This window comes from Molothrus ater, chromosome 4 (assembly GCF_012460135.2).
Source record: "Molothrus ater isolate BHLD 08-10-18 breed brown headed cowbird chromosome 4, BPBGC_Mater_1.1, whole genome shotgun sequence".
Lineage (NCBI taxonomy): Eukaryota > Metazoa > Chordata > Aves > Passeriformes > Icteridae > Molothrus > Molothrus ater.
Genome location: NC_050481.2, coordinates 36,942,435 through 36,964,884, shown reverse-complemented (window position 1 = coordinate 36,964,884; position 22,450 = coordinate 36,942,435). Strand labels below are relative to the sequence as shown.

General features: G+C 35.5%; 1 protein-coding gene across 3 annotated transcripts in view; it reads left to right on the top strand.

Moving 5' to 3' along the window:
- The window catches only part of GLRA3 (glycine receptor alpha 3), an 86,055-nt gene extending 66,798 nt beyond the window's left edge, over positions 1 to 19,257 (top strand). For 2 of the 3 annotated variants that reach the window (XM_036382235.1, XM_036382237.1), the window contains 4 exons: positions 3,296 to 3,510; positions 5,072 to 5,218; positions 10,186 to 10,305; positions 13,949 to 19,257. In XM_036382235.1, coding sequence (XP_036238128.1) covers positions 3,296 to 3,510; positions 5,072 to 5,218; positions 10,186 to 10,305; positions 13,949 to 14,218 — 752 coding nt within the window. In that variant the 3' untranslated portion in view covers positions 14,219 to 19,257. The remainder of the gene's footprint in view (positions 1 to 3,295; positions 3,511 to 5,071; positions 5,219 to 10,185; positions 10,306 to 13,948) is intronic. The other variant, XM_036382236.1, reaches the window with a different exon arrangement.
- Positions 19,258 to 22,450: the final 3,193 nt, after the last annotated feature.

Sequence of the window (22,450 nt, the reverse complement as noted above, 5' to 3'; positions counted from 1 at the left end):
ACAATACCAGAAGGGATTCCTGTTCTCCTGCTAGGCACTCTCTGGGACATTCACAGTGCATATCAAAATAAACTGGATCTTACCTTTCATGTACTGCAAATGAATTTCTAGACCAATGCTCTTAGTTGCTTGTCTATCTCACTCTCCAGCTGAGATGAGTTTATGGGTATCTCTCTTCTGATCCATTCAAGCATCCAGTCAAATAGATCAAACCACAGAAAACATGCTTTGAGTTTGAAATGGAATACAGGAAGAGAAAGGAGGCCCACAGCTGGATGCTGCCTCAGGTGGGAAAAAACAGCACAGCCTCTGCTGGCTGGAGCTCACATCTGCTAGTGCAAGTGTTTTCTTTTTTCACTCAGCTTCATTGGCCAGGTTTATGCAGGTGGTTCTGATTTCAGTCAGGAAGGGCAAAGGCTAACATCAACTCTTTCACACTTAGACCAGCAACTGCTGCAAGTGAAGTGCTGAGACTGCCATGTGCAGCCTTTCTCCAACACTCGGTGGTGGAGCAGAGAAGGGTAGCTGGGTAGCCACCAGTCTTCCTGAGAAGATGCTATATATTAATTTTTCAGTGCTGTACTGGAAGAGAGGAACACAGTAGGCTTGACTAGGAATCATTGGAAGTATGCCCGGCAAGCCCATCAACTCTCTGGGTCTAAGACAAAGGCAGGACTCTAGATCACACATGTTGTGGAGCTAAACAATGGTATTTTTCTACTTTGAGACAGATTTCACTTTCTTTTTTTTCTTTTTTCAATTTTTTGTTTGGTCTTGGTGTTACAGATTTTGAGGGCTTTTTTCCTTGGCCAGTATATTTACAAAAGTACTAAACCAAGCAAAAAATGCTTTTGTATAATTCCTCTGACACATCATTTAGTTCTAGTTCTGGCCTCTTCATTAACCCCACTTTTTCTCTCCTTCCCTGTGGTACAATATATGCCATTTGCACTTCTTTCATTACAAATCTCTTTATTTTTCTTAGGAGTATGTTGCTTACAATTATTCTTCTCTTCTTCCTAAGTTCAATTGGATCTGTCAAATTTGCAATCACAGAAAATAATCCATATTAGAACTACTATATTATTTGCTGTTCACTGTTTAGGACCACAGAATTTTTGTGCTGAGTGGTCTATAATAGTTCAAATCAAATGGAGTCCTCAGGAAAGAAACTCAGATCTCTCATCCCACATTTCTGTGGATGGGAAAAAAACAGCATACAAACAGTAGCTATTGTTTATTGACACTTCATATATGCATATGCATATATTATGCAGTCTGGTGCTCCTAGTTTGATTTGAAAGGAGATTATAGGACCCTATAAGGAGAAAATATTGCATGCTGAACAATTCTTACTGATATGATGCCAAATAAAATGGCTTTGCTTAGACCTAGATTGGGCTGATGCATTTCTGTCCCTCCTCACCTTTCTGTGATGTATGAGACAGAGACTGCTGCTGTCCAAGGCTGCTGAATTAACAGAATGAATGACACAAAAAAAGAAATCCTCAGGGTAAGAACCAGTTTGAAGAATATGATTCCAACAAAGGCCAGTCAGTGCAGAACTTCTGGTTATGTGGGGTATACTGAACTGCTGAGTGAAACACTAGATTGCATTGGTGTCCTTTTGAAGACCGTGGAAGAGAAATGTAGGGGAATATCTTGGCCTTTCCTCAACTAAACACCAAAATCCCATTCACTTTTTTAAGACAGGATTTCATCCCATGACTGGGGCAGAAATCAGTCATGAAGCTGTCGTAGCAGATGGTTGAGCCAGGATCTAGGACACAGATTTTGGGAGTGTAGATAGGATTCAGAAAATGCTGGCAATTAGGAATGGAACTAACAATTGAGCTTGCAGATATAAAACTCTTGAGATACAGAATGTAACCTTGAAATTAAACATCATAGCTAATGTCTTTCTAACTTTTTTTAGTGCCTCAGAAGAATAAAATTGTGGCATCATGGAAAAAATAGTGTCCTGTTAAAAGAACTGTTATGAAAATAATGAAGTTTAAGAGCATTTAATATCCCTAGAATAAAGGATATTTGTTTGACTTTATCTGAAGTTCATTTCTGTATGCCTAACACTATTGTCACAGCAAAAAACATAATATATTAGTATAGTATAAGCTTATAAATCCATGACATATTTTTTTTAATCTGATAAATATCAAATCTCTATTAATATGGAAAAAAATTGTATAAAATGGCATTTTGGCAACTAGAAATTGATTAGGAGAATATCTATCAAAAATGAGTGGAAAACATAACCAAAGAGCTTCATAACACTTAAGAAATATATAACAATATAGCCTTCCTTATTGAATTTAGAATTAGGAAAATTTTTCACTCAAAATAAGGAAGAAATTTGAGTTATGGGTATTTGTTGCTGTGAGAAACTGTTTTATGTATACACCACTTGCAGTAACAGCATTGCCTTCAGCACCATCCTTATGTGACTGATATGGCCATTGGGCAGAATCAAAAAATCTAATGAGGCTGGATCAAGATCTGTGAAATAATCTACAGCTTGCAGGGTGGAAAAAAAACTGAACCCCACAACAATCTGGCTAATCTAAAAATATGGATTTATGAAATTTTTATGAGCTACCAATAGATTTTTTTTTCTGGTTTGAATAAGTCAGTAAAAGTTGCTTAATGTTTAGTACCTAGATAAAACAGGTCATTTAATCTCCTTCCTAAAGCTTCCTAATCTCTGGCCTTTCTAGTCTTCAGTCAGTGTTTGAATCTTGATAATTTCTCTTATGAGCTGAAACCGTTTGAATGGGGACACAGGGAGAGATTTAGCAGATCCTCCTATTGATACCCTAATGCCCATGCTGATATCACTATATTTTCCCAATTTTTAATAAAAATAAGATTAAGTTTAAAATTGAACCATGCATAAAAGAGATATTATACAATGGAGAAGCAAGCATTTTCCTTGCGCACAGAAATATTTCCAAATCATAAGTCACAAAAAAGTGTGATCTTACAGAGGAAATTTCCTATTGTTAAAATGAATAATGGGGGTTTTTATAAGAAAATAAGAATTTCAGACCTTATCGAAGTCTTAATTTTTCAGATATTTTGCCCCTTTTCTTTCCAATGTGTACTCCTGTTATATTGGGGACTTTCTTTATTACAAGTCACTGTGGGTAATTGAAAACATAAATCTTTTTCTAGTGAACAAATATATTTGACATAACATAAATTCTTTAAGAGTGTTCACTAGAAGTTGACTGTAAAAGCATTATATTTCTCTTTAATATTTCCTCTTTGTTGTAAAAAGGGAAGTTCACATGTATTGAAGTCCGGTTCCACCTGGAGAGGCAGATGGGTTACTATCTCATCCAGATGTACATACCCAGCCTCTTGATCGTGATTCTCTCCTGGGTGTCATTTTGGATCAATATGGATGCAGCTCCAGCCAGAGTGGCTTTAGGCATAACTACTGTACTGACCATGACAACACAAAGCTCAGGTTCACGAGCATCTCTTCCAAAGGTAGGCTAAATTTCCTTTGTTTGTATTATATTAATCATAATGTTGTTTGGCAAACACTTTCATTAAACCTTATGTGTTTTAATTTTAACATCCAACATTCCCAAACCAGATAAATAATTTTGAAATACGTAGGGGTGTTTTGATTCTCCAGTCAAATATATCCTATTTCTCCCCTGTCTCTACCATACAGCCAGCCACGTATCTAGTTAATTCCATAAACCTTAACAAGTAATGAAAACATTACTCAGTTTTATATAAACCCTGCTTAACAATTGACAGGCTGGTACTTTTTCACATCCCAGTATCTGGTGACATGCTAGAAGATATGATTGAAATTCTAAAGGCCATAGATTCTTACCATAGATTCTCACCATAGATTCTCAATTCTCTCAAAACTTCCTAAATTATGAATTAGCTCACTAGTTACAAACACATTTACATTAACATGTAGAAAAATGTGAACCTTAACAGCTCCAAACAATTACACAAAGTTATTCTCAACACAATGAAAATTACTTATATTTTATTTCTGTGATTATTTATTTCTGTTTTCTTAGTTGTAATTGCTTTATTTATTTTCAATTTCATTTTAAGGCTTACTCCTTGACCATCTTCATGTGCCATTGCAGCTAATAGAAATAAAATTTATACAATAAAAATAAACAAATTTCAATTCTGTATTAGTTTTAACATGATATTTTTGTCAAATTAACTTTTTTTTTTAAGTAAAACAGATACCCCAACAGATTTGAGCATGCTTTGTGTCCCAAATATGTGAAGCTAGATGTATCTGAAGTTAGCATCAACAGATAAAACAGAATGCTCTAAAAACAAAAAAACAGCAATGTAAGAGGCTAACAGAGAGCTGTAGATTATTTTTTCATATTTTGAGGCCTGAAGTTAGCTGTTTGCTAATATAAAAAAGCTCTTGTAACTCTGCAAAGACAGAGTAGGTTCGGATCATGTCCTGCATCTGGTCTTGACAATACGGAATTGCAATGAGCTCTGACCTGTATCTGATTTTTAGTACTTTCACTGTGACAAAACTACAGGACTAATTTGAAACTATACATTTGATTTCCTGTGCCTATATTAGCAAAGAATGAACTCATCAGACCTACCTCCTTTACCTATCTCCTTTCTTCTACCTAATTTTTATTCCAGGAGCTTTCAGCCACATCCATTTTAATACAGGAATTCCAGCTGGTCCCACTACAAGCTATTTTTCAGTTCCTTAGTGTCATTCACAGATCTTAGTGGGACAAATGAAGGAAGAGCACGTGTTTGAGGATTATTTCATTCATGATGTAATACACTATAAGGATCTGTTAATGATTTAAACACATTTTGTAAAAGAATACATTTTTTAAACAAAAACTGTATATTTATAGATTGAATTGTTTTTCTTATTACTGTCTAACTTTCATGAAAAGTTTTTTTCAATAAAAGTATTGCTGGGATATGGAGATATTAATGCACTTCCTCCTGACATCTGAAGTACTAAACTTTACATCTGTGGAACATTTTACCATGCTCAGGCTTCTCCTGTCTCCTCTCATAGGTGTCATACGTCAAAGCCATTGACATCTGGATGGCGGTGTGTCTGCTCTTTGTGTTTTCTGCCCTTCTGGAGTATGCAGCTGTAAACTTTGTGTCGAGGCAGCATAAAGAACTCCTGCGCTTCCGACGCAAGAGGAAGAAGAGCAAGGTAAAAGTAACAGTGTTCTCAGCTTTTTAAGGGTCTGACTGAGTTGTGCCGGGATACAGGGTTAATTTGGTCAACACACTGCAGCTTGAAGTGGCAATAGAAATAAAATGGCAGCACAGCATAAAATTCACTTTAGGCAGAAGGTCACTACAAGGACTATGAATTGCATAAATCCAACTTGAATTCTCGGAAGAGGGATTAAGAGGGATTTAAATGAGGCACGGGCCATGTGGGAGCCATCTGCACAAGCATGAATTTCACTCTGTTGGAAGAGTTAGATTATACCTCTGTGAATGAAAGTTACTGGTATTTGAGGCAGTTTTTACTACTGTGAGATTCAACAAATGTTGTTTCCCCATTTCATTCTAATACTCAATTCAAAGCCTTAACAGCTGTGTTTCATGCAAATATTTTTTAATACACAAAGTACTAATTCAAATAACATTATTGGTAGAAGAACAAACATTTTACTTTAAAATGCTGGTAAGTTTGGGGTTTTTTTCTCCTGTCCAGTCATTTTGTTTTAGTTGTTCATATTATTGGTAAGAAACTTAATTATAGTAATAGTTATTAATATTTATATTAGAGCTGGAGCTAAACAGACTACCAGTAAAATAACTCACTACCAGCATGGAAAGCCAGACAGCTGAGGTTACAAGTTTGAATTCTGAAATCTGTAGTTAAGCAATAAGGAACATTTCTTACAATGTGTAACTCCTTCTTCAGATTTTACAAAGTGTAAGTAGTTTTCCAGTCTACTTATTAAATGAGCACACCCCCCCACCACCACCACCAATGTAATGCCTGTCACTATCAGTCACTATCTAGAATATTACTAGTGGATGAAAGTCTGACCATAGCTAAATGATTCAGTTCAACCATTTTTCATTGCTGAAGGCTCAGTCTACTGCTTACATCAGCAGGAGAAGATATGTTACAAGTTTCCCTCTTGCTTAGAAATTCTGCACTGCTGTAAAGCCTACCTAATCAGTCTCTGTTAGTAAGACTCAGTGATAAAAGGCAGGCCAGACAGTCAGGTGAAAATGACATTTTCATACATTTGCCTGTCCCTGTGTGGTGAGTCCCAGACTTTTTCAGCTGAGCAGAGAAACTCATGTACTGTAGACTAGAGGATGATTCAGACTGCAAGTACCTGCGTTCAGCGTTTGATCCCGTGAAAAATGTGCTTCTTTCTTCCTGCTGACAGTAGCAGAAAAAACAGCACTTTTGTTACAAGGTGTTTTTTCTTGGAATATGGCAGCTCTCTGAAAGCTGTCCTAAAGTTTGGAATGGGAAGAATGGGGTGGGGCAGACAGGAATTACTGGATGGGGGTAGGTAAATCACAAGTGAATTATGTATCAAACAGCTGTGGTAAGTGATATATTATGTCACTATACTTTTAGTCCATTCATCTTTCTCACCATGTATTATTGTTTCTTCTGGATCTCAAGCAAATTTACCAGTTTCAACTTCAGTGATATCTCTCTTAAATGCAGGTCAATTATTATGACCACAGGATTAGGAACGGGCAGGAAGTATCTTCCTTCTTTAGAATCAAACCAAATTTCTTTTCAGCTCCCTCTTAGTAAGACTCCAAATTCACCAAAGACACTCATTCAGCAATCACAGTCAATTAAATTTCAGCCTAGAGGTATGTGAAAGAGGAACCACAATATAAAAAGGACTTCTAAGAGTAAAAGGACTTTTAAAGAAAATAGGTTTGTGCTTGAATAACCACATTGGCTTAAGTGTTTTTCTGGATCATAGTATTCTTGAATTCACACTTAAAAATCCTTATTCTAATTTTACACTTTGCTAGACAGTCTTTAGCTTCAGGTAGATTGCCTGCTAAATTCTCATAAAATTGCAGAGCTAGGATTAGAGACTTTGGAGTGCACAATAAAGTATCAAGTACTTTGCTTTGATTCTGAAGGATGGAGATGTTAATTTCAATGCTTTTCTCCACAATGTACTTCAGGTGAGGGTATTAAATATATTTGGGGGTATAGGGATTTCCCTTCTCCCTGTACCTATATGTTTCACTTGTTTCACCTATATGAGACAAGCTTCTCAGTCTAAATTTACTTCAATATTCTTTGTTCTTGTACAAGGTTATGATTTTAGGAAAATAGTAATTTTTCAGAAAATATTAATTTAACTAAATGTTTTTTGACTCACTCTAATTCCATGTAGAGTTAGAGCTCCTGGACAGAGTTAACCATTGAGAATGCAGCTTCTCAAACTCTAGAGACAGCTCAGCTAATTGTTTCTCTCTTTCTCAATGTTTTATGAAACCTTTCCTTGCACAACATGTATATAGGACTTGAAACATTACAGCATGGAGATTTTATCTCTTAAAAAGAAATTTGGATCACATCCTAAACCCTCTGTTATACAAATTATACATGAGTCTTACAGATTGAAAACTGTAGTTAAAAACTTGCCTTCCTTACCACAAATGCTATTATTTATTCACCACAATTTATAACATAAAATGCAGGCCCTAGGATCATAACTCAAAGTAACTTGGTTTTTGTCTTTTTTAAAGTCAGTTACTAGAGCTCAAACTTACAAAGTTTTGTATGTTTGTTATTCCTTTGGACTAGGTCAAACAGCCACTGGCTCTCAGGGATTAGATTTTATTGACTTTGAAAACTGCCATGTATTAAGAAATGTTCATTTGACCATAAAGTCAAGAGGTGAAAAGAGTTTATGTAAAAAGGCTGCATGTAAACTTCAGTGGCTTCCGTCTTCCTTGGCAAAGAGAAAAACAATATTGTATTCAGTATTTATGTCCAAAACTTTTAGAGAAATAAAGCAGATAGGATAACTTATAAGACTTTTTCATTCTGTATGCTTACCATCTTGGAACATTTTCCTAAGCTCAGTTTTTTTTTACCAGGTGAAGTCTAAGTGTTGAATACAGATTTTATTTTTTTTGCCACTGGCATTTTATCTACAAGGGTACAGCAAAACTTCTAGTGATTTGACATGTTGCAAAAGTGCAAAAAAATGTTTCATTTCAGGTATGTGTAGGGCAGCTGAAGAATTTCCAAAGTTTATTTTCTTTGTAATTAGTAAGATATGCTTGTTGCAAGAAATATTTTTACCAAGTAAAAAAGGTAAAAGCTCTATGATTGAATTTCAGTGTCTTTGGGAGGTAAGTGGATCCATTTTGCTGACTTAAGTTAAGATCATTCATACCTAATTCATCCTAGCCAAAAAAAAATTCACCAAGGTCCCTTGAAATCTATTCCAATTGTTTAAAAAGATTTTTTTTCTAATGTGTTTTTTTGGCCTGTCATAGCTTGTCTAGAAAAGACACAGAAACCAGATTGCTTTATTCCTTCATGTCACCATTTGCACATTTCCATTCAGTCTTTTCTATAAATATTCCCAGTAGACAAAATTTTTTGTTTTAGTTTGCATTGGGTTTGGGGGTTTTGTTTTGTTTTGTTTTTTTCTCATTCACCTTCCCTGGAAATTCTCCTAATTAGTCCATATAATTCCTCAAAACTATGTTTGCAACATGATCAACATGAAACCTATTGCATAACAGTTGAAAGCAGCCAAAGTATCAAGTGAGCAAGTTATACAGTTTTTTACCCAATCTGGTTTACAATTTGCCTTTTAAACAACATCATGTTATTGACCCATATCATGATTTTGATCTTCTATATCTTCTGGGTCTTTTTCCAGAGAAACACCCTGCAGGGACATTGGCTTTCCAACTAATACAAAGCTGGTTCTCTCTGGCTAAATGTCATACTTACTGATTCTCCTGTATTTTTCAAATGCTTTGTTCGACTCATTGCATTCAATTTTATTTCTAAACATACATTCAAACAAATTTTCATGTTTTCATAGTTTGGAATATTTTTAAAATTAATTTAAACTGTGGGTTATGTCCTTCTGAAGACACAGGAGAGCTGGAACCTCTCTTTTAAGAAGCATATGCTTGAATTCGGATAAGACCGCTGCAGTAAATTCTATTATTATGAAAATTGCAGTTCTGTACAGAACTGCAATAAGACATTTTGGCATCTAGAGTTCATCTATCTTTCCCATTTTCCTTATGCTTTTTCCACTTATAGTCACTGCCTTTTTTACATACCATCTGGTTCATTTGGGACTCCCTTCCCAGACAACAATAGCAGCATCATCAAAGGCAATTCTTAGGTACCATTGCACCCTCTGGCTACTGTTTTTATGATTGTAAGTATGGACTTCATTCAGTGATTCCAAATTATTTGAAGACAAATTTCTTTTCAGAGGCCCAACCCAGTTTGCACAGAACTAGCAAAAATTTTGAGGTGTCTGGGGTTATGTTATAAATTCATTTACAAATTAAAACTGTTGTTGCAACATAATGTGCAACCTACTCAATGCTTTTTTCCAACAAGCATCACAGTAGGTATAGGAGATTTTTTTTAAAGTCTATAATGTCTTTATGATTACACAAATGGCGTAACAAATCCTGAGAACAAGGGACTTTTGGTTCCCAGTTTGAGACTTCATCTGACTCTTAGTATATGAGACACAGTTCTTTGACAAAAAAAACCTGGCCAGTGAAAAGAACTATTCAGAAATATTATGTTACCACTCCTTCAGAATGAATGTTAAATATTCATTTCCTTCCTAAAAGACAAAAGAAAAAAAAGGCAGAAAAAGAAGTCATACCGGGATACTGAAACACACCTATGATCATTGTTTTTTCTTAGTTGCATTTACATTGTATGGGCAAAATATTAACTGTGTTCATATACTGAATAATAATTTGATTTTAGGTTAGCTGTTAATTTATTTAGGTTTTGGGAATATTCAGTCTATTAGTTCTATTTTCAAAATCTAAAGATCACCATATCTTTAGAGAGGAAAATAGACATGCAAACTAGATTGTCTTTAATGGTAATCACACCTTTTTTCTTTTGTTTTCTTTTTGGTCAACCATCCATTTTGATGAAAGTATTTTGAGGGAGTTCTTGATGGAAATGAAATCAGTGAATCATTACAGCATAGCAATGGCTTGAGAAGTGCAGGACGTATAGACGGGACTTTGCCTCAAATCTACAGTACAAATTTAAGGGTAAACTATTGAGAAGATGTCCCATTTGTCATACTGTGCTATCCAACCATTAACAGAGGCCCTGTCCTTTTGTCTTCAATAACATCTTCCCATGTGAACTTCATATACCTTCATTGCTACCTGTATGTGATGACGTGAAATGTTAATAAAGGTACTGTCTTGTTAATTTTATAATCCATTTTGATCTGTTTAAATCTGGATCAAAACATAGGGCTAATTTTCTGCACTGTTTGTAGTGCAAAACAACTTAATACCACTTGTCTTCTCAAAACTGATCAATAAAAAAGAGAGTGTTCAAATTACCAAAGTCAAGGCTTCAAGTTAAGTTTTTGAGTTGTTACGACACTTTCCAATCAAACAGCTATGGAGTTATTTTCAGCCCTTATATACATGTTATTTCTCAAGATAAATGTATTACTAAGCACACTAACTGAAAACACCACAGTCAAAAGACCACAAGACTCACAGTTTTCTTTTAATTTATAGCTAAGTATTTTGTACAACAACACTGATACAGAAGTAAATGGATTGAAATTATTTTTGTCAGACCACCAAAGAACTCCAGCTTTCCAAATAAAACTTATCTAAATTTTTTCCATTCCTTAATTACATTAATTTAATAGAAATTATAAAGCATTTAAATGTAACTACATGCAGAACAACTTTCAAGTTGTTAATTCTGTAGCTGAACTGGTGGAAAATGTATTCAAATCAAAGTTCATTCATAATAAGGTTTTTTAAGTTCTATCAAAAATCTATAATATATAGCTTTCTGTAGTGATAATGCACTAAAAAGTCGCAAAAGAAACAAAAGCTTCCTTATTACTTAAGAAAATAATTCTATTCATTCAGCCAATAAGCAGGACTTTTTCAGGAAGATTCACTGTAAAGGCTCTCAACTGGGTCATACAGGGTATTGTCCTTCAGATGATTTCTACATCTGTAGACTCAGACACATGCATTCTGAGACATATTTCTAGTCAAAAAGAGGGATTTTTGCCAAGTCAATCAATAGTAAAAAAAAGAAAAGGGGTGTCACGGACATAAATGCCTTTAAAAAGGCACTCAAAGCTAGTATTGATAACAACAGCAACTGCATCTTTCCTCCTGTGCACAAGCACCCTCCGATATGAATCTGAAGCTAACCTAGTGATCTTTCTGCATTATGGATCTGCTCAAAAACTTGCAGAACCCCATTCTGAATGTACAAGCTGCTGCCCCTCAAAGGAATTCTGGTGGCTCTCAGTATGCTCCAGAAGGTCCTTTCCTGCACATCCACCAGCCCTAGCACTTGGGCATGATTTGGATGGCTCCAGCCATCCTGCATGTCTTCGTGGAGACACCATCCAACAGACACTGGGCAGAAATGCTGGACTCCTACAAGGAGCTTCACATCAGTTCAACTACAAAGAGCATTTCCAGCCAGACTGCTTGCAGATGAATTACAGGAGGTCTGCAAGCACAAAAGTAAGGAGAGACCTGGCCTTTAAAACATTCTAGGGGATCATTCCATTCAGGTAAACCTGAAACAAAGACAATAAAGTCTTAATATATGTGCCATGAAAACATGCACAGCTGAAATCTGGTAGTCAAAAGCATCATTATATTATCTTACTCAGCCTGCGCAGTACACATGAAGGTATTTAAATAGCAAGTTTATAGTAAATTCTCACAGTACATGCATTTCTAACTTAATATTTCTCTTAACTGCAACACAAGACTACAACTATTATAGAATACAACTATATTAAAGATGTTATTTTCCATTCTTAGCTGACAGGAGAGGAACACTATTGCCGTAATTAAATCTCGGTTTATCACGTCATCAAATAATGATCCTATCATTTTGTATTTCTGTTTTTCATTTTCATAGTAAAGTCAGTCAGTGATTTTTCCTCCTCCTTTTCTTTCATGTTAATTTTTCTTTTTTTTTTATTTTTTAAAGGCAAATTCTAATATAGATTTTAGATATAGCATTTTCAGTGAACTTTATCACTCTCACGATTTATTCAATTTACATATATGAAGTATTTCAGTAGGCTGATATCTACAGCTCTGCTGGATGGTCATGCTGATGGCCAAGTAGTTCACTTCAAATGTGGTAATTTATCTGCATTCTTTTGTAGCTAAAATATTCAATTAATATTGATAATAAAAGTCGTTTTTTTTTAAACAAAGTAATTACCAATTATTTCATGAAACTTTTAAATTTTTAAAATTAACTCTTCATTAAAAAGTTTTTTCAGATTTTCAAAATGTCAGACATTTTCAAAATGAAAAATTTGCAACTTTGGATTTAATTTGTGCTCATTGAGAAATTGCATTTTTATAAAGTAAGAGATTAAAGAAAAACAAAAAATGCTTCTAACTATTGAATTGAGATAGTAATTATTTGACTTGCTTGGGCAAGTAAATATTTTTTGGATTTATTTTAATTTCAGCTAGGAAAAGCTTTAAAAAAACAAAAATTCTCCTACAAAAGAAAAATTGACAGCTGCTCAACTGTTTTTATAATAGTTATAAAAACCATTTTTCAAAATACTTATTTAAGAATTAATGTAATAATTTCTATATTTCATAAAAGTGTAAAATCCTAAAGCAAAGAGGCTAAAATTAGACATGAAAAATAGAGATTCCTGAATTTAAAATTACTATTGAAAAATGGTGAATGCCATCAAAATCACATAATTATTCTTGAATAGTTTACATAAAGAAGGAGTACACTGGAATATATTTCAGAACCAAATCCAGCCCTGACTTCACAGATTATGTATCATTTATTTGTCTGCATATGTGCCTTTTTTATTACTTGAGGACACCTAGGTACAGAGAAGTAAAAAAGATGTCTCCAGGCACAAGATACATTTTTAAATTGTATGCTATGAAAATATGTGTATCTTCAAAACATCTTCTGTTTCTGTGCCATGTGATTAAGAATCGCTTTCTTTTACAGTTCTCTAATCCGGAATGTCTTTGCCAGTTTTCCCCTCAATTGACAAAAGAATGAGTCAGAAGAAAAATCTGGCCTGTAGCTTTCATTTCCTTTATTTTAAACTAAGACACTTTGCCTACTATTCTTTTTATTTGATGCATTCACAGGGAACAGCAGAAATTAAGCATACAGATAAGATTAATTAAATATACAGTGGCCAAATAGGCAGAATTCTCACTAATATAATGAATGCGCATATCATTAGTGATTTTATGATGAGCATCCCTAGAGGCCAGGATCCTGGGTCGTGAGGCAATGTACAGACTTAATAGATGTTTTCTAAAACAGCAGTGTGAAATTTGTCCTTTTGAAGACTGGACATATTTACTGTAAATGGGGAAACTTAAACCAAATCAGAAGTTGTGTCCCCAATTGCTACTAGTTTACTAGGCTTTCTCATTTCTCTAACTAGATTACAGAATCTAAACAAACAGAAAAATTCTGTGCTTGTTAACAATCCAGCAATATTTTTGGCTGAAATATTTTGGATGAAATTTCAACAAGTTAAGATAAGGTGTGGATTCAAGAAGTCAATGAGGTAATGGTGCAACTGGTATTTAGCAGCAGGTGAGATTTCTGTAAACAATAATTAAAAAAAAAACAAACACTTCTTGCTCTTTTTCTCTCTTCTCTTCTTCTTTTTTCCAACAGGATGATGATACACGTGACAGTCAGTTTAGCATTACAGCATACGGAGTGGGCCCATGTGTGCCAGCAAAAGACGGAATAACACAAAAGGGGCCAAATAATCCTGTTCAACCTGTACCAAAAAGCCCTGATGAGATGAGGAAGGTATTCATTGACCGGGCCAAGAAGATAGACACAATATCCAGAGCTTGTTTCCCATTAGCCTTTCTGATTTTCAACATTTTTTATTGGGTAATCTACAAAATCATCAGGCATGAGGACATTCACCAGTAACAAGATTGAGGCTTGCAGTACATAAAGATCTGGCTGTCACACTCAGCAGGAGGCTTTTTGTTAGAAATGCACATCAGACGAGTGATTGGAAGAGTTAAAAACAATGAGGGGAAGAAAAAGGATCCTGCATGGCCTGCAATGACCAGCTACAGTGGGATGGAAGAATGAAACCCAGAGAAGATACATCTGCTATTGCAAACTTTCCTTGTCAAACTAAATATTAACAACTTTTTCATTGAAAATCACTCTCTACTGAAGCTTTACTGCCAAGTATTTATACATATTGTTACATAGTGGTATAATTGTACAGTACTCTTTGATGGTCCTTAAATTTTTTAAATTCTGGTGTATTTTTAATTTTAAAAATGTTTCCAGAATACTCTAGGTAAATCCCACAGTATTACAGAATAAACTAGTGTTTGTTTGTAAGTTTTCTTTTAATTTTACAAAATAATGACAAATTACAGATTGGAGAAAACAGCTTAAAGGACTTGATGTAGTCTTAAGGACAGTACTGGTGGTTTTACAGTGAACATATTTAACCGTTTTAAGTCATTTAATTTATTCAATGTACTTCATATTACTGTTCCCCTGGAAGGTGTACGTTGAAATAATCTCAGCTCAAGGTATACAGCCTAACAGTCTACATTTCATATGAGAAATATACTAAAATTTCTAAAGTATTGATTCCTGCAAAGGATGTTTTTTCTTTTAATTTCCTATTCTTTGATAATTGAAGCATATTCTTTAATCTTTTTTTTATATTTTAAGGAGTTTTTTTTTCCTCAATTCATAAAACTGATACAGCTTGTGAAATAGACAAATTACATCAAAATTTTACGTGCTTCATTTTGATTCAATGCAAAGAGATCTTGGACCAAAACTGAAAGCAGAGTCAACTGTTTCACTGAAGCATTTGGAGGGTGAATACAGTTATGCTTATGCACATTCATCTCCTATATATTACATAATTCCAGGAAGTTTAATTTATGAATGTGTCAAATTTTCTGACTCATTCCTTGAAGTTTGCTAATGTGACTTAGATACTGGTTAAGAAGCACTTCAAAGCTTTGGAAAAACACACAGCTCTTCTAAAACAAAAAAGAGGAAGACCTGGATGGTCTTTTACTTTACTGGATTTCACATTAATAAATAGGAGAACAACTATTAAAACTCTTAGATCTTCCCTGTTTGGGTTTAAATAAGCCATGTTAGTTGCTTCTTTGAATTGTAACACCATAGAACACATTTATGGCATAGTGTCCAGGCAAGAATATTTACTTTTGTCAATCTATTGGCAAAACAAAACCATGCTATGATGTGGAAATATAACATTTAGTTATTAGATACTCTAAGTCCAGTCAGTGAGGCTGCTTCTCATTGCAAAATATTTTTATTTTGGACATGTTTAAAAATTGTGCTTCTTTGATGATCAGAATGTGTATACAAAGGCAGAATGGGCTGGAGGCGAACATCTGGTGCACTGCCAAAGGCATGGTGCATATGAAGTAACAGAAGCAATGTAACTCTGTTCTGGGGCTTGTAACATAGCAACCTTAGGTTTGGTTTGGTTTGTTATTGTTTTTCTCCCAGGATTACTTAGAGAGATTCTATAATAGTAGCTCTCATATTTTGTTAAATTGTGTCAGAAAGAACATATTTACACATATATATATATATACTCCACCTTTATTTTAAAACTATTATGGTTTTATATTTTGCTTCATTTAATAATCTAAAATTATTTCAATTCACTTTTTGCTTTCTTTTTTTCTGATACTGTGTCTGCTTTTTTATTCGTTTCTTTCTGTGCATGTTCCAAAAATCTTATTCGCTTATGAAGGTGTGAGGGGGTATCACAAATTTATGACTGATATTCAACTCTCTCAAAGTTAGGGTTAGTTATATTTTATGGAAAGGGTTGTTAACATGTTTCTGTTATCAGCAAAATCAACTGTATTTTGTTTAAGGGTTGTTTTCAAATGCACATAATATTTGGCATGTGATTCTATTTTAATACAATGGAACCAAAATCTGTTCTCTCTAGAGCTGATGGTTTTGTAGACTTTTTTAATGGAATCATAACATTTACCAAGGTAACATAAGCCTCTGTAGTCCACTAATGTGTTTTTCAAAAGAAATAATAACTTTAAATTTAAGCTTCATTTAGATTATTCCTAAATTACTTAGTATAAAGTCACGTGGTAGAGAAAGAGAAATGTCATCTGAGATGATAAGAAACCTCAAGGCACAAATGCCTGCTATTCACCACTTACTACAGGAATAGTCCAAAACTGCCAGCAGGCATGCCAGCCCTCTCTGCAAAGCTGGAATCAACAGCTACTAACATCAGCTAAGATTACTGTGAGATGACATTTTTGCAACTGTATCATGAAGCATCAGGAAATGATGTTAAGATGCAAGAATTGAAAGGTACTCTGCAGTACTTACCAGACTGCAGCATTTTTGTTGCCCTCCCATCAAGAGATGGGAAATGCAGAAAAACACTCATCACAGAGATAATGCTTGAGGTAAATGGTACTTATCAGGCTTCCTCCTACATATAAAAAAGACCCCATTCATTAGGCAGAAGTGATAGCTACCGCACTTAACTATCACTGGACCTGGGCTCTGCTGAGAACGAGTCCTTGGCAAGCCACAGACAGCTTCTCATAAGCACAATCCCTGTGTGACAGCATAATGCAGCTTCGTCCCAAGTCATCATTCAACATAGGAGTAGACCCTGTACTTCTCAGGTCACGTTTTTTTGGACCAGCCCTATGCTTTGAAAATCAAATACTGGCACTAGAAGGACATTGTAAGACAATGAGAACAGAGACACTGTAGGATCTGGAGGAATAGCCCAGTAACAGAGCTACTGAGGAGCTGACACAGTTACCATGAGGGGAAAAAAGAGGTCAAGCACCCTTAGTATTTTTCCCAGACCTGCCATGTCTCCATAGGAACATTTGCTCAGGTAGAAGTAGTAACTGCAGGGGGAAACAATTTATTTCATCTGCTGCAAAGTTTATGCTGTTTTGTGACAGTGATTTCTACCTGCGCAGATTGACTTCCACAACATCCTCTTTCTTGATAGAAAGAGAAGCAAACAGGAAGGTACAGGATGAAAAGTCTGGGCTGTGCATAGCAGAACAGGAGCCACAGGGAGTAAGAAAGCCCAAAGCAGAGCCTGGAATCCCTCTCACATGACTGTCTTTTCATTGTGCACTAAAGAGAGATGTGCCCAATCCGTGTCACCCCTCAGAAGGCAAAAAACTTCAGCACCTTGAGAGAGGAGAAGAAAAGCCCCTTAGAGGTGCAGTAGAAATATTCCACTATCACTGTGCCAAACTCCTACTTAAATTGCAAATAGCAAAATGCATTTTATTTTTAAAACTAGATTCAAATATCAACACAATAGGCTTGCATGGTTAGAGGGATGTTTTTTTCTCTATAATGCTGATAAATTATGTGAAGATGTAAGGGAATTAGGAATACTAATATTGTACTACTTAGAACTCAGCTATTTTAACACCAAAATAAAGTACATTTTACTTTCAAGGACTTTTGACAGCAAGCAGTATTGTTTAAACAGGTTAGTGCAATTCAGGAGGAATAGAGCATTTACTTAAGATTTAATTATTTTTCATACATTAGGTTTCTTTGGATTCCTTTTCTTATCGTTCCTTCCAAAATCTGCTTTATAAAGAATCATTTGTGATGTGTGAGAGATGATTCTGTTTACTCACTAGACAGAAATATTTAGGTGATTAAATGTGCACTTTAAGGAGTGAGATATTGCTTCCACTTTGTGTATAACCCCTTACAGAACTGTAGACTGATAGTGTAGATAAAGAGAGAATATAATAAACTGTACAAAACCTTATATTTTTTAACAGTAGGGAAAGATAAAAAGTCTAAGGTTAAGACCTTAGAAAAAGAAAAAGTATTATTTTCAGCAATAATTTTATAGTAGAAGGAAATGAATTTATTTATACCATTCCCAGCCTAAGCTGACATGATTGGTTGCAAAAGATACACTTTTCGTCCAGCTTCTACTCTCATTTGAACTATCATAGAAATTAATCTAATCCAACAGAATAGAATTTGGCCTTAAAATGTGAAACTGCTGAATGAGCTAGTAATACATACAGTAACCCTGTGAGGTAGTAAAATAAATTTATCCACATCTTACTGCACAATCATGTGGTTATTTAGATGAGTACAATATCCGATTTCACAGCTTTTTTCCTTTTGAAACAACTAAGAAGAAAAATATAAGTCTCAAACCAGCCTACCTGTTAGTAATAAAATGGGTGTTCTGTTTTGGAGTGGTTACAGAAAAGGTGTCTTCAGGCAACAATAATCTACAGTAATTACTGAAGTACTATCAGTTTGGAAGGCTTGTGGAAGCAGGTTAGATGGCTAGAAGCAGTAGATTAATGCCAGAAAAAGTGTTGGCTCATCCTGTCTTCTTTACATTCTTGAATATTACTGCACTTCTTCACTTTCATCTCTGTGAAATATGCAAGAAACATTTCTTATGTTTGTATTTTAATGTACATCAGAGTGATATTAACAGATGAAATGGACTCAAGTAGCTACTGATATTCCATGAATGTGGAATTGTGAGCTGTATAAAAAGAAATTGTGCCATAAGCTTTTGACATAAAGGTTTAACATAATATATGGTATTTTGTGTGTTAGTGATCCTGGCTTTTTAAAGGCTACAGCGAGAAAAAAATAAAAATTTATATGATAGTGTATTAATAACTTGTCTGTGACTTTTCAAAATATTCTCCTGTGAGTTCTCTCTGACAGCAATTTCATCTCAAAGTACTTCCTTTTTTGTAAAAATCTATAAATGTGTTGTGCATGGATTTTATTAGATTCCTTTTTATTGTATTACAGTATCATATTGCACTTAAACTGACATTCTCTGCAGTCAGAAGTCTTTAAAATGTGAAATTTATGGTGTCACCCATGTCATTGTAGATATTTTGTTCAAAAAAGAAAATAAACTTATCTTTTTTCAGAGACTGTGAAGTAATTTTTATTATATTTTTGAATTTAAATTATTTAAAGTCAAAAGAGGAACAGACAACACCATTGGAAAAAAGGATTAAACCCGAAGCAGTAGTTACCATGCACTACCATTAAGTATTTCAGGAGTGAAAGCAAGAGAGAAAAGGAGTAGAGTGCCTTTGAGTAGAGTGCCTTTGATTGTTATATGGGCTCTAGCTCTGAAAAAAAACCCTTGTTCTGAAAGTCGGGGAATGTTATCTTGATAAATGCCTATTGAAATAAGTACAACCACTCCAAAATAGTTCTGCTGAACTTATTATCAAAAAGGCAAAGAGTTTCACTTGCAGCAAAATAGCCTCATGGAAATTTTATAGGTCTCTGAGCACCTCCTATGTACTCCTTGATAGAAAACTTGAAGTTAGCAGATAAGAAGTCATTTGAGAACACTCTGAGTTCTCCTAATCTGATTACAGCAGTGTTAATGCTCTTATAAAGAGCACAGTCAGTAACAGCCCTGTCTTTAGGAGACAACTCAGATGTTTGTCGCTCCCTGCCCACAAAAGGTGACGTCAGTTCATGCCTCTCAATTTGCTTATCGTGTCCACGGGACGCCAAACAACAACTTTGACATACTCACAAATGAAGTGTTTCCATTATCAGTTGCAAGTAATTCAGTACAGCAAGCCTGTAGCTTGGAGCTTTATAGAATGGAAATTTCTCAAAGGAACAGTCAAATGAAACAAGAGCACGAGAGAAGCCTTAGCAGAAATCTTGAGTGAGCCTTCACAGAACCTGCAGAACTCTCAGATCTTTGCTATTTGTGACAGCTGTTGCTCCAGCAGATCTGTACCATCTTGTCTTCCCTAAAGCAAAGCACAGCTGGTACCTCTGCCCTTGTTCAGATATATTCACAAGCAACAATGTCATGAAACTACTGCAGTAGCAAATGTTTCCATGATGAGGTACGCAGTTCCCAGAGCATGAAAACTGCAAACGTGCCATACCAGGTGTGCAACAAGCAATTAAAAAGGAAAGTAACAGCCAGGCAATATGACCTGAGAATCATAGGAAAAAGAAGTAACAGATCTTAAAGAGATCAATATGTGATTTATGGCATAAACTATATGGCCCTTTCAAGACAATGACCTGGAAAAACATATCAAATATCCTCTTTTTACTATTGCATATATAGTGACCTATTATTTAGAAATACCTAGATATTTTAAAATATTTTTAAAATATTTAATTTCACATGATCCATACAGTGGATTTTATTCTGTATTTTCTATACATGATCAGATCTGAGAACATACTTTTTTTTTTTCTGAATAAGACACAAGCTCGTGAATTTAAAACCCAGGACAACAATCCTCAAAAGTCACAGACGTAGAAGTACAGAGCGATTTTCCTTTTGGAAATGAATCACACCTTCTCAAAAATTTATTAATACTTCCAAAAATGAAATATTTAAACATTTATTTCACAGAGTTACAAAGTCACAGACTGGCTGAGGTTGTGAGGGGCCTCTGGAAGTCCTCTTGCACAAACCCCTGCTCAAGAAGGGCCACTTACAGCCAGTTGCCCAGGGCCGTGTTTGGAGAGCTTTTGAATATCTCCAACAATGAGGACTCCACAGCCTCTGCAGGCAGCCTGTGCCAGTGCTCAGTCCCCCTCAGAGTAAAAAGTTTCCTGATATTCAAAGGGAGCATGCTGTGTTTTGGTTTGTGCTCATTGCCTCCGATCTTGCCACCGAGCACTGTTTAAAAGAGCCTGACTCCATCATCTTTACATACTGCACACAAATTTTTACATGAGTTGATGAAATCCCCCAAGACTGGACACTGTAGTGCAGGTGTGCCCCTACCAGTGCTGAGCAGAAGGGAGCAATCACCTTCCTCAAGCTGCTGGCAACACTGTTAGGGCATTAAGCCCTAATCCAAGCCTGGCATTAGGGGTCCTTGTCACAAGGGCACGTTTCTGGCTCATGGTCCTGCTCTGAGCACCCCCTGTCCAGCTGCTCATCCCTCAGCATACACTGGGGCCTGGGGGTTGTCACTGTCCTGGGGCAGGGCTTTGCACTTTCCCTCACAAGGCTGAAAATACTTGTTGTATTAGTTCCCATTTAAATAATCTGCATTTAAAATCTCTACTGAGATATTGAGTTCAGCCTCAAACCCACTTATGTTTTATTTCCTCTCGAAGCAAGCCAAATAACACACTGACCTGCCTTGAAAATTTCTCAGTGTTACTTTAGATGTATTTGGTTATTCTCATTAGGCAGGTTCTGAAGACATTAAACAGTTGTTTTTAAAAGTGCATGATAGAGCTGATTTTCCACCTGAGTATGAGGAAGAACTTTACTGTGTGGGTGAGTGTGCAGGGTAACAGATTTTCCAGAGACATTTTGGAATCTCCCTCCCAGAGATATTCAAGAGCTGTCTGGACACAATCCTGTGCTATTTGCTTTAGAATGACCCTGTTTAAGCAGAGGGATTAGACCAGATGAGCCACTGTAGTCCCTTCCAACCTGACCCATTCTGTGATTCTGTATGAGGAGTAAACCTCATGTAGGGATCAGAATAAGTCCACAAGTTTCTCGAGCTAGGCTTAACATATTTAAAATAGGAGGTTACTGGACACTTTTACCAACCTCAAAAACACTTCATTAGTTATACACGAGCCAGGTGTCCCTCCCCATCGATTTCTTGTTTTACTGTAGCAAAGGCACCGCGGTTTCTCAGGACAGTATAAATTACACCACAAGATGGCGCGCCCTCATACGGATTGCGGCACGTTTTGGGAACACGCGTTTTGTTCAAGGAAAAATACTTAGCAAAATGCATTCTTCCTGAAGATATTTCACCCACTGACAGTCATTATTAAGAAAGAAATTTATAGACTATAATTGCTATTCATGCTACAAATCATAATTCATTTTGAAAGTGATGGAAACATTTTGGGGTGATGATGTCTCAGAAACAAAATTAAACGTTGAAGGTCTTTGGAGCAGATTCTCATGGTAAGGATGCCTTCAGAGTACAGGTGCAGCTACAAGTACAAATGCATCACTTATTAGATATGCAAAACAGCCACTCCACTTATTCCAACACATGTGTTGTCACACTATCATAAACACAAAGAAGGAAGTACAAGAAAGTTTCAGGGTGACTTAATTGAGGCTTTCCAGGAGCCTGAGGGAACATTCCA